The 13,779-nt window shown below is 38.3% G+C and overlaps 1 protein-coding gene across 5 annotated transcripts in view; it reads right to left on the reverse strand.

The window, feature by feature from the left end:
- AFTPH (aftiphilin) overlaps positions 1-13,779 on the reverse strand; it is a 42,647-nt gene that overhangs the window by 26,928 nt on the left and 1,940 nt on the right. For 4 of the 5 annotated variants that reach the window (XR_008533916.2, XR_013181517.1, XM_054628715.2 and 1 more), the window contains exon 2: positions 4,867-6,646. Coding sequence is in view for 3 of the 5 variants with exons in the window: in XM_054628715.2 (XP_054484690.2) it covers positions 4,867-6,615 (1,749 nt within the window). In the remaining 2 variants the exon portion in view is untranslated. Of the gene's footprint in view, positions 1-4,866; positions 6,647-13,779 lie in introns of those variants that run through there. The other variant, XM_054628714.2, reaches the window with a different exon arrangement.

Raw genomic sequence — 13,779 nt, forward strand, 5'->3', positions numbered from 1 at the left:
ATGAGGAATCAGATTTTTTTTTTACCAATAATTTAAAGAAGTAAAGAAGGCAACATTAGTCCTAAACATCCCAAATCCATTTTAAAAGAGTAACTATAAAAGTTTTGAGTTCAGCTGCAAAGCAAATCTGAAAATGTAGTGGCTTAAGGGGAAAAAAAAAGGTTAAGACTTCTTTGCTCTTTTTACTGCTTGATCTGAGAGAGTTAGAAACTGCAGGGAAGTTCAGGCTAGAAATATGAAGCTGTCTCTATCCTTCGTGCTGGAAGCTTCACCATTTATTCTCCCTCAGCTGAAGAATGCATCAAATATTGCATCTTCCATGCAAGCAAAGTCCAGTTTAACAGTTATTTATTGTGACTACATAAAACTCACTGACCATTCTAGTTTGTCACGTTGTTGATATCTACTGGTGTTATACTAACTTTTCAGTCAGACTCCGAGAGGAAATACAGCAGATGACACTTACATGTACAAAACGGAAAATAATTTTGTCCATAAATAGTAATGCTAAAACAACCCCCTCTCAAATGATTTTCTTTTGCAAGATTCCCCCCTCAGCCAGGGTGTTCTGAAAACCAGCAATTACTGGCTACTTTTAATAGTATGATTTTTACTGTTATACAGCTGCAAATACTTCAGAACTGTGTTGCGGCCTTAAAACCCCCAAACCATTCCAGAAGGGTATATTTATGTAAGTAGCCAGTACTATTTTAATTTACCTTACTGAACTGAGGGGCTGAAGTCTTTATGGTTATAATTACTTTTCTCCAAAAGGATGCTCATTGTCCAAGACAGAGTACATTCCAAATGACAGCGATCCAGGGTTTTCTTTGTCTGGGTGCCTATTCATGGCTCAGTAACTGTGCCTCGCCCACACTGATTAATCTGAAGAGGCAGAGCGTGCACAGGCTCTCTAATAAGTGGAGAACCTCAAAACCCACTTGGACGACTGTTCACCTTTTCCTTCATCCCTCGCCAGGATTTGTTAAGTCTCAGGTAAGATCTGGCCTTCCAGCCAAGCCCTTCTTTAGCTCCTATTGCTCTGGAGATGCCCATGCTCCTTGCACACAGGCAGGCACAGCCATATTCCCCACCCACACGATTACCATGGATTATTACTGCTCTTGTGCCTCACTGCTGAATCCTATATATATATATATATATATACACATGTATATTCTTAATGCAGCAGAGTAACCCCCTCAGCTGACTAATGTTCAGCATTATCTCATGGAAAAAGCTGCACTACAAGCCTTATATTCATCACAAACAAAACTTGGTAGTGTGCAATGAGATTTCATAGAAAGGACTAATGCTTGTGCAGATTTGCTCAAGACTCATTGGATCAACCATTTCACCCACAACTACATCCTAAATCTGTTACTGAACACAAAGGCACATCTCAAATGCAAAGTGCAGCCATACTGAAACCAAGCATTAGATCTTTTCAGCTGCAGACAAACTAAATGGATTAAGGTATATGTAGCATTAATACGGGTTCAGATGGTAGTCTGTGTGCACACCATGCCCTTCCTCCTCTCCCTTCCACACAGAACTACTGAACAGAACAGGTCAGCATGTTACAAATCCTGCACTGCAAATTGTGGGCAGAGTTCAGAGAGCCTGAGACCAAAGGCAAGGAAGAAAAGACCATGATCTTTTTGCCACTACATGTGACTATATAAGGTAATTTTTGTGAACTTCCCACCTCTTAGTTTCATCCTTTATATTGTATATTTTCTAATAAAAACTGGATTAAGTAGTTGAATTGAAGCAAAGCCTATTTTTAATTAAAGATTATACCAAATCCACAGTCTTTAAACAGTTTGCCCATCATACATACATCATGCAATCAAGACTGCATTCAGAAAGCACAATATTTTACTGCCATCTCCACACTCAGAATCTACAAACTAAGAAACAAAGGAAATAACACAGAGACTTTTTCAATGGAAACTTGAGCTACTGATAAATAACTTTGCTTTCATGCTGCATTCTGATGGATGAAAATTGCTATATACATTATTTCCACATTTAAACAGCAGTGCTGCTGGCTAAGTATCCTTTTCAATTTTCTGCTTTTGCAAAGAATTCCATTAGGATCATTCTGTTTATAAACCATTCAGGATTCTTTCATCACTACATTACAGTGACTCTCCCAGCCTCACCATCACTGATCAAGTGTATTCAGTATCTTGTAAACGATCCCAGCTCACCTTTAGCCTAAGCTGAGATCTCAATTTTCCCATCTATCTCAAGTGTCAAACACATGCACTATTTGTACACAGCCTGCTCCCTTTGGGTTGCTACAGCAAATCCTTTTTAGATCTGCCAGCAATACATTGATGCAAGTAATCCCCTCCTCCCTATCATTCTTTAGGCTGGGTAATAAAAAACTTTGTTCTCTTCCCTCTCACCAGATTTATCTTGCCTGCCAGTATTTCTGCTCTAGCATCAAACAGCTGCAGAATCAAGTTTAATACCTGCAAAACAGAAGATTGGCAACTACTTTAAAATGCCATATTTTGTGTTTTGACCTCAGTGACAACCTCTTAAAAGACAGCAAGGACGCTGATCAAAATCTGAGTTTGATTTTACTAAGATTCTGCACTCAGAGTACCAGGGCTGTCTGCTGGCTCATGCTGACTCATTAGTTAACCTCTGTCTCTAACAGCAATTTAGCAAACTGTGGCTCAATGGATTATAAACAGAATTACTATTTAATTTTAAAACAAGGATTTTTAACATAAAAAAGTTTTAGTGGATCCCTCCGAAACTTCAAGCACTTACAAAATAACTACTGCTTTTAAGAGTTAACTGAAAAAAAATGTAGCAATTGACATTGCAAGGCTAAGGAAACTATTGCAACAGAGAAAACATGTCCAGCTCAACTTCCTCTCCAGTTTATTTGTGTAAAACATTCTCTCAGCTGTACTTCCTCACTGGCAGAGGAAGGAGAACATCACTTTAGATCCAAACAGTCACAACAGACTGTAGCATAAAGAAAAGGAACGAAAAAACTTGAAGTCTTAAAATTTGCTTTACAATTAGACTTCATGGTAGACTTTAAGTAAGGAACTTCCAATTTACTTGACCTTTATCTTTTGTTAAGGCAGGCTTGGGGAGGGAAAACTTAATTACAGAGCTTCTGATGGTTCTGTTTTTATAAAAATCTGCATACAGAAGTGTTTTCTATTGAAAACCTATAATACAATTACAGAAAACTTTAAGTGAAAATAAATATTCGAAACCTTCAGGCTATCCCTTAATATTAATTACGAGAAAAAAGGGATGATTTTCTAGAATCATCTCCCCACCCCATTTCTTTCTCAGATTCTGGACAGTCTTTCAAGTAGCAAGAGAAACAATTGAGATTAATTGCAATAATCTTAGTATTCTCCAATTTTATGGGTGAATAGGTAACAATAGATTTGTGCTTTCAACTTAAGAAACGGACCAATACATTCAGGTGATAAGCAAGGTCTTACACAGACACAAAAATCTGCCTGCAGGTTTACTCAGGAGCCTTTTTTTTTTGCTTGTGAAATCTCTTTGAGGTTTGGAGTGCTAGTCATTGCATGGAACAGCAAGCAGGAAGAGCAAGGACCTGAGGCTCACAGCTTTTAACGTGACAAGAAATCAGTGCTAAGTCCCAAAAGCTCCATTCCATTTGCTGATGCTGGCAGAGCTCCAGCTGGCACAACCTTCTGAAAAGCCATTTCACCTGTCACTGGTAGGAAATGGGAAGAGGCAGGGCTGTCACCGAGCAAGGTCCTGAAAGAAAGGACTTACCTCATTTCCTTTTATTGCCAGAGAAGATCCAAACCTTGCAGACACATATTACCACTAACATCCTTTACTACTGGTCCTGCTGCACTCTTCAAAAAGGCAGGGCATACTCTAAACTACTCACATGGAATGACATGAATAAAAAGAAGCTTTGAAGAAAATTCTAAACTGAAATTCTTGTTCTGAATTTTGTAAAAGTATTATTAAATGCTTAACAAAAAAAGTCTTTGTATGAATAGCCACAGATCTCAAAATGACTGTTAAAAAGGCTTAGGAAGTAACTAATTACAAATGAATGAATATTTAGCAATGAAAGCAGAAAATATAGGAGAGGTAGTAAGAAATAAACCTATTTACTTCCCTCTCCTGGAAGCTTCTAATTATAAATAGCAGCAGCTTTAACAAATCACCAGTCCTCTGTGATGTTGCTATAATGTGCAGCTTCCCACAATTAATACCTAACAGAGACTTATTTTTAAAGAACTTTTAAAGAGTTAACTTCCCAGGAGTTTGACTACCCAAGACAGAATTCCACAGCTTGTGTTTTATCATGCTGTCTGCTCTAAGTGAATTAGTGCAGCTATTTACAAATCAAATAATCATTTTTAATCAGGTTTTGAAAACATTGATAGAGAATGGTGATGGAAAATTTTGGGAACCAGTAATCCCAGCTTCCGGTCACACCACTATTTTACAAAAAGGCAACAAGAGTGCATCCCCAAAAGGCAGTAAACAATGAAGCAAAAGGAAAAACTATCACAGGCTCTGAAATGTTCATGTTGGCTTATTCCTTTGATCAATTTATGTAAATGATCACATGTAATCATCAAAACACATTCCTCTAAGTTCCAGCACACCCTGCTCATTTGTCTGTGGGAAGTAACAGTGCTGCAAAGATCTGCACGATCCAAACACAGCATAATGTTTCATACCAGCCCGTCTCACAGAGCACATTAAATCTCTCCTGAAAGGCAAACAGGGACTATTCAAATATTTGTTGTACGCAGAACCAGGAACCAGGAAGTACTGTATGCATAAGAGCAGAACAAGACTGAGGAAAACAAAGCAAACTCTTACCTGAACTGAAGGTGATAGCTCTTGCTTACTGATAGTCCCTTGGAAAGATGCTAGAGCAATACTGTCAGTCTTGTGTAACACTGGGCCATCGCTCCTGGCAGACACATCTGTCCTATGTGACTGCCACGTCTCTTTTCTGTGATGAGATTCACCAGCCTGCTCATCTCCAAAGGCAGCCCAAGAACAGCTGTCTTTTTGTTCATCTTCAAAAGCATTCCAGTCTGTAGCCTGGTTACAGCCTGCTGAACTGAAGTCCGCAAAGTCATCCGAGTCCTGGAAAGCAACACTCTCATCTTGAGGTTTTGGCACTGAATCAAAGTCTCCAAATTCAGTATCGTCACCATTTTCTACCTCAGTAGTATGCTGGAAGTCTACCCCAGAAGTTTTACTGGTAGTATCACATTCTAAAGTGTCAGCAGCCTGATTTAGTTCAGCTTGGTCCAAACTTGCTGGCTGCTGACAAACAGTACTCGTGTCCCTGAATTCACCAAATTCCTCATTAGGTTCGCTAATGTGTGCGGGCTGCTCAGAAGTTCTTTCTGAATCAAGAGCGTTTATTGAGTCTTCAGCATTCCTGAAGGTGGGAGACACACTGCTGACTGAACCAAAGTCACCAAACACATCATCATGTTTGTCACTGCAAACTAAAACTTCAGTGCTACTTCCACCATTCTTGAGATCTTCATCACCACCCAGTTTGTCTCCCGCAGGATCACAGCTGAGGCTTTGGATCTTATCAGCCTTGATGTCTGCTGCTTTTGAAGAATCCTCAGACCTACTAAAATCTTTGCCATTCTCTATGTGATGTTGTCTTCTCCTCCCACTGTGCTCTCCATTCTCTGTAGTGCATATTGAACTTCCAGTTGTTTGAGACGTACTAGAAATTGCAAATTCCAGTGCTGAGGGACCCTGTTCACAACTAATTTCTGAAATGCAAAGCTCTTCTTCACTATGAGTTACTCTGTTTATTCTGTTATTCTCCTGAATGCTCACTGAGTCTCTTTCATTAAGAACACTGCATATTGTAGGCTCTGTTCCCTCTAAATGGATTGGGGTTTTGTTTGAGAAGGTAGCAAAATCTGCAACATCTGCACCTGAGCTAGGCATTGAGTTCAAATTTTGCTCAGTACTATGGGTGCTAACAGTTTTCAGTCCCTTTGAGTCACCAATACTGTCTAGATCTTCTGTTCCCTGAGGATTTACAGGGTCTGATGCTGCAAATCCATTTGTTAGAATCTCTAGACACGGAAGTTTCTCACCATTACAAGTATCTATTTGCTCATCCTGCCTCTCAACTGTTACACCAGTTCTAACCACACGAGAAGAAAAACCCTCTGATTTTCCAGTGTTGTCTCTTTGTTCCCCCCTTCTGTTTACATCTTCTAAAGCGGTACCTGAAGTTCTAAATTTAGATTTTTCTTTGATAGTACTAGTAGCTGACATATCAGAAAGCTCCTTAGTATGAGTAGGAAGCTCTGCAATGCAGTCTTTATCTTTACCATTTTTAACAGATGTGAAAGTTGCAATGCTAGCTACATTGTCAGAATAATCATGGAGTGGGATGAAATGATTTGTGGGTATAAACTCTTCCTTTGGATGACTGTAGTCCGCTGTATCAAAATCAGCAAAAGCTACATCAGCAGTGCTCACACCAGAAAATCCTCCAAACTCATCTTCATCATCATCATCAGCTCCATTGTCAAGTGGTGGAGGGGATGAGGAGTACATTCGAATAATGTCTGGTTCCATTGTTCAGTTCTGCTTCAACATTAATATATTTCTGTATGAGGGAAAAACAGAGCTATGTTAGAACTTGGCTAGCTTTCATCTTCTTACATATTTCATTTTTACAGTTTCATGCCTCATTTTTAAAGTGTGTATATAGGTCAATATCTGTATTAGATATCAGAAAGAAACACTCCCCAAACCCATGTGTTTTACAGATCACAAAGAATCTATTGGGACAGTTCAAGTCTCTTCTAAACTATTACATGATCAAATTGTCAGCAGACAGTGCTGAAATTAACACCTTGCGCTGTTGTGCAACACACACTGGCACAACTAAATTCAGTTTTAAGCCATCAATTCTCTACCTCCCATCACCAGCAGTTCACAGAAGTGTCAGTGACCCTGGTCCATGTTCTGCCACTCCTTGTGTGCTCAGGTGTGTGACAGGCATTAAGTCACTCCATGGGCAATGCCACAAGAGCCATACACTTAAGGGACCTCCATCACTGTCAAAGACTTCAAAAAGTGCTTCCAGAAGCTCTGAAATTGTGAAGGAGTGGAGGAAGGAGCTGCTGTTAGAACCACTAGCTATGATCTGCTGCCCTGCTCTCTACCAGTCCATGGGTTTCAGTTTGGTTGCCCTGTTCTCTGGATTTCCTACCCACAAGCCAACACACTGCCTCCACTGCTGCTGCCACCATCCTGCTTCTGTCTTAGGAACCAGCTGAGAAATGCCATCATCATGCCACCAGTAAAGCCTAGAGCCAAACACATTTCATCAAAACTTATTCTCAAAAAGAGAGCTGAGCATGATTATTCATAAAATATTTAACCACAAATCACTAAACCACAGGGGGAAAAGAAACAAGAAGAAAGTATTCCCATGGCCTAGATAGAAACAGATGAAGGACTTTCTCTGTCTTAACATTGCAAACCATTGCAGGAACAAGCCAGGTATGGATGGAAAATTTTCTTTCCTAAAGAATGATCTTGACTTTTTCAATGCTGTGTGCAATTAATGAAATAATAACTACTAGTATGTATAAATTCACAGTTGTACACATCACTGAACTAGTCCATACCTTAAAACCCTTCAAAGAAGAGCTCACACCAATCTCTCTCCATTTCAAATGACACTTGACATGAATGAACCGTAATAACACTCAGCCTCGCCTACAGAAAAAGAGTGGAAACAACCTATACATGTTGGCAAATATTTGAACTTCTAACCACCAGAATAAGTGCAAACTTTACAACACTAGTTATGCAACACAGATAAAACACGACCCTTATATCTAGTGCCTCTAGCAAACAACTTTGTAAAAGCACCTTAAGAGCAGCATACAAAGGGTAAAAAAGCAACAAATGGAGCTCTGCAGTTCTTCTCAAGCACAACATACCAAGCACTTGATATTTGCCAGGAAACTGGGATCCTTGAGGTGACTAACATAAAATTTCTTTTTGAAAGGGTAGTTTGCAGTTACAAAAGTACATCATGCTTATCAGATGAAAGCATGAAGTAATTTGTAACATAACATGCAAACTGAAGAGAACTGCAAAGGGATTTTGTTTAGAATAAAGCCTAAGTTGTCAACAAGCTCCCACATAGGCTTACTCAGCACCAGCTGCTTAACAAGGTATTTGAGAGAAGAGCTTCACTCACTCTAAACTTCTGAACTTTCCCATTAAAAGAAAAATTTGTCTGTATGGTTCATCAAAAACCATGTGTTTTAAGTCTTTTCAGATTTAGAGGTTGGTTTTCACCAGAGTAATTTGAAATATCACATTCAGGTCTGTGTTAATAACTACACCACTTTACATTAGCGGATCTCATTTTGGCAAGACATGCCAAGAAAAATTCATATACTATCCATCATAACAACTCTACCCATTTTTTGGTTGACCATTTACTGTATGACTATTTTAACCTCAGCCAAAAATAAATCCCAATAGAGTTGAGAACATCCTTGGAGGCAAGGATGATCTAAAATAACCCAAATATGCAGTTTCAGAAAACAAACTGAATAATGTGAGAGGAGCAAGCATCACAATCACAGAGAATTTACCCACAAGACTCCTTTTCTTTCCAGTTAACATTAAAAAGGGGAGACAAGGAACAAGAATAATAAGGATAAGCACAGGACAAAGATAACTGCATAGGAGCTGAAGCAAACAGCCAAAACCCAATTGAACATGTAGGATGACATCTGACCATTTAAAAATTTTCTTTCCTGCAACTTCTGACATAGAGCAGAAGAAACTTCCTTCAATTTTACATTTCAAAGAACTTTTAAAACATCACAGGGACCATTTACAAAGCAGCAGTCCAGCAGCACAATGCTCCAGCTACATTTCAATAACAGTTGCCAAAACAGGATCTGCAAGGAACATTAACTGTACATTTAAAAATTTGATCACAGGTTTGATAGTCTACTATGTGTTTAATCCACAGGAACCCACTGCATAACCAACTGTATGGGTTTCTGTATAATTATTTTTTAAATGTCAGGTATTTCCAGTTATGCTACTGCTGCATTTTAAAAGCCAAACACTGAGAGCTCCAAAATGTATGAATCTGCTTATGAGTGTAAGGTTACAACTCAAACAATTTAATTGTTGTTGACAGAACTCAAACTGTAAGAAAAAGAAAAAAGTCATAATAGTATTCCCCCTCCTCCTGACTAATCAGTGATAAATTTTTAAACTGGGCATAATCCCAATTCTCCTCACAATATAAAACAGCATGGGTATTTTATAGTCTTAATGTAGTTTTCTTCAGAAAGAACTTCATTATGGTCCTCTTTCGTGACTTCCAAAAGTGTTCTATCTGCCAACTAGAAATCAAATTAGTTATTGTCCATTGAAACCTTTGGTGAAAACCCACAGGTCTGACAGAACAACTACTTTGTTCCTTATTTCACTTAGTTAATCCCTGCTTTGTCTGGCATTTCAAATACAGCTGGAACTATGGCTTCATCTTTTGAAGTCTTTTTACCCAGCTCAGACATATTCTTCATCAAGACATTCTGCTAGATTATTTTGTAAACCTGGTATTTGAGTGATGTTTACAATGTGATTTAACCCAAAGTAGAATTTGAACAAGTTCTATGACCAATTATATGGATTATTCATCATCTTGTTTTTGAGCCAATTGGTGACCAAATTTAAAAGTCTAGTATAAAGTTAACTCTGTTCACTTATAGATTCTTTAAACATATACTACTTAAAAGAAACCACTAATTTTTCAGTACACTATATAATAAGGATTGCGATTTGAAGGAAATTATAACAGCCTTTACTTGTGTAACAGAGCATAACTTGCCTAACTTCTGTGATTTGTAATAAGTAACAACCCAGGTTTCTGGCATCAGACCTTACACCCCGAGGTGAGGAATCTGACACAGTTAAAGTGTTCATGTTTAGTGGATTGCTTTAGTCACAAACACAGATTTATGCTGACAAATGCCAGTAACTTCTGCAGATCTCAACAGTTTAAGATTAGACTGAAGACAGATTTCTATCAATTGCTCATGGCATGTGGTTGTAGCAAGGTTTTCTAGGAAAAATAAAGAATTGTATTCTCTCTCAGATGCCATTTTCTGTATTTCTTTCTTTTACCTGTTTGCTTGTTGCTTAGTTGTTGAACTAAGAACTGGAAATGCTAGTTCTTAGTTCAACGTGCTTTTTTATATTCAAATTCTAAAGTTCAACATCAAGGGATTTCTCAAAAAATTTCAGTACCACAAACAGGAGACCACTGTGTAAATCATACTATATATGCAATTCACCAATACACTCACAAAACATATTGACATTGTACTCTAAAGAAAAAAAAAGCTGATTAATTAATTAAGATTCAAGGTTCAAATCTTTTTTCTCAAGTCACATGCATTTAAGAATGCAATTCAAGTTAATTTGAAACATTAAAAGAAGAGAAAACAAATCAGTAATGCTAGAAAAATTTTGATAGGCAAGGAACTGGAAAGAGAAAATGCAAATCCTCTAATTCTGATCACTAACTAGGTTTTCAAAACATTTACAACAAAACCAGGCTATCTGCTTATTTGTTTGCAGTAAATAGGGAACAATATGTGCTTTCCTCACACACAGATCACATCCTTGTTCACTACCTTTTTGTAGAGTAATAGCAACAGCTTAACAAAGACTAGGCAGCATAGAGAACAATGCAATTACACTACACAAAAGCAGGTATAAATAGTTCCTTCTCTGTGTATATTCTAAGTCAAGACTTGAAACAGCATGTTTGGCTCTTACATAACACCTAAAAAATCAGGAGGTCTCAAAGAGTATCTCTAAAGAAACACTTGAGGCATGGAAATTCAAAAGAAACCCCTAGTAAAGCAGAATGTTTCCTTTAACTTGAGAGGAAGCAAAGCAATGAATAACCTCTCAGCTGTGGATTATTCTGAAGAAAAGCTGAGTTAAGCAAACCACCTCCTGAAAGCATACAGGAAACACAATAATCAGAAATGGCACAATCAAGATCTCCATGACAGAAATTACAATGTTACTGAAACACCTTACAGTAAAAGCCTTGCAATAGCAAGGAGATGGATTCAAGTCATTAGCTGCTAGCATCTGATCTTTCCAAGAACATTTAACTCTTACTGCAAGGGAATTCCTCTAGCAAATGCCAAAAATATCACAGTAAGGACTAGATTTAGACTTCTTATTACAGCACAGTGTTGGCTTCCAGTAGGAAAAGCTATCCTCTTCCATTATCTCTTTGCCTTTTCTTTGGCTTATGAACAATGCAAATGAGATTCCCAGTCTTTCTGCACCTGAGAACCTATTCCTAGAATGGTAGTTGTAGATGAGGAGAGCCTGTCTGTTAGAACAGCATTTCCGCAACCCAAAACCACTCTAGAGAGAGTCTGTCCAGGCTGAAGTCAATATGTTCTTAAATTGGTTTAATAAGCTTACTTTTATTTTTGGAAATAGTTACCAGCAAACAAAATACAGCAAGAAAATGTTTACTTCATAAAGCCTCCAAGAAATCAATGTTTTCAATTTTGAACTTAATGCTGTTACAGCCAGAAGGCCCATTACCCAAAGAAGGAGTTCCAAAGCACCTTTTCTTGGCCATGTATGAGTTGAGGAAAACAATATTTTCCAGTTCCAGTAAGGCAAACATATCTAAGCCTTATTTCTTGCTACTAAGCATTTGGAATTAATCAATTCCACCATGCATTACTGTGGTTTCAAACACTAAATTTGCTGGACACTTTCTATTACGAAGTGTTGTATGTATAATTAACCTTAAAGTAACAGAACTCAGGACAGCTTCACCAAGAATCTGGCATTAATCTCAGGCAGCTCATTCTTCCTGTTCTCCTGTGCTCCCCAGGCCGGCATTAAACACCAGGCACCCCTAGACAATCCAGCCTATTCCATATTCAAACCTCTTTGACAGTGCTGCCCTCCCTCTCATCATTGACAATGCAGGAAGACCAAGTTAGGTGGCACACATGAGAAATTTAAACAGGTCTTGGATATAAGCACTTTCATTTTAAATGCTGGTAAACTATATAAAGAAGCAAACATGTATTTTCAGTAGTTGTGCTGCTTCACTTCTCCCTGTTTCATTTTGGCTTAGCTGTAGAATCAGAGGAGCTGTTGGAAAATATGAATCTAAATGTTCTGTTGTTTCATTAAACTCCTTCTTAAACCAAGAACAGCATTACTCCCCAAACCTAAAAAACCAGGTTGTCCTCAAAGTTACTAAAAGCAAAAAAATGTTTCAACTCAAAGTCTACTGATATACTTTAACAGCTGCAGATGAAGACACTGCCTGTACATAAATCTGTAAACAGAAAGTGGGGAAAATGTTGTAAGAACAAGCACATCTTAAATTCATATGGGCAAACACAAGTGGCTGGGACAGTCAATCAGGTTACAGTCTGGCTCTGTGGAATGCAGCATTTGTGTCCAACATACAGCACACAGCCACACAATGTGTAAAGATGGATGTTACAAGTAACACATAACTCAGATATTTTCATTCTTATGATTTCTTAAATTCCTTTAAAAACAGTGCTTAACTCAGCGAGAAATCTATTTCTGGCTGTTACCCTCAAACATACTAGCTGGGAATGTGTTCTAAATTAGGATAAAAAGATGCTAGATTAGAAAGTATTAGAACTAGATTACCTAGGGTCAAGTGTTCTCAGAGACTTCCTCACAGAGCAGTATGATCTCCATCACATATAAACCCTTCAAACTTCACACAGGCTGCAGCACAGAGTGGATCAGAACTGCCCAGGGCTGCACACTATGCGACAGCTTCTCCCACAGCCTGGCAGAGGAAATACAGCTGCACAAGGAAAACAGCCATGGGTCTGCTTCCCATTACTGCAAATGTACTTATTGCTTGTTTTCCAGTGAGCAGGCTTACTTATTCACCATTTATCCCACCTACAGACATTACTTCATATTAAAAACACAATACAAGAGGGACACCTAATACTCCAAAGAATAAAATCTATTTTCCATTGCTTATCAACAGACATATGAACTTGAGGTGTCACGTTTCCTTCACCCTACTTCCAAACATACTGAAGTGAAGAGAGGATTTGCCCTTCCCTGTGGTTCTCCCAACACGGGACTCTGATTTGAAAAACTCAAATTACTTGCTTTACAGCAGATTTCTTAGATCACCTTGCAAGTGGCATCAATACAGAAATATTCCTTGCAATTGAAAATTTTAATTGCCAAAAACATTAGCATGAAAGAAAGTCTACAGAAAATGAGAATGTCAGTTTTCAAACAAGGCATTTCAAGGCTTTTTTCCCTGTGTGTGTGTGTGTGCAATAGCAGCAGCTTACTCAGTGTGGTTTTTTGCACAAAGGAGAAAATCTAACAGACAAAATTTCTAACACCTAGGGATGAGTAGGATCTAAGGCACTTCTCTGACTATCCAGAAAAATTGTAAGTATTTTGAATCCCCATGAAAGGGTGAGCATGTCATTGCACTGAAATGTTCACAAAGAAGCAGTTTAAGTTGTCAAACAGCACAATAGCACAGAGAGGAATGAACATTCTGTCGAGATAGATAATGGTATCTGCAAGAAAATTATGCTGCTGAGTGTAGTGAAAACAACTCCATCGAGCATCAGTTTCTTTACCACTGGATTTCCAACTGATACCAGCACAGCTCTGCAAGGA

The sequence above is a fragment of the Agelaius phoeniceus genome, chromosome 3 (assembly GCF_051311805.1).
Source record: "Agelaius phoeniceus isolate bAgePho1 chromosome 3, bAgePho1.hap1, whole genome shotgun sequence".
Taxonomy (NCBI): Eukaryota; Metazoa; Chordata; class Aves; order Passeriformes; family Icteridae; genus Agelaius; species Agelaius phoeniceus.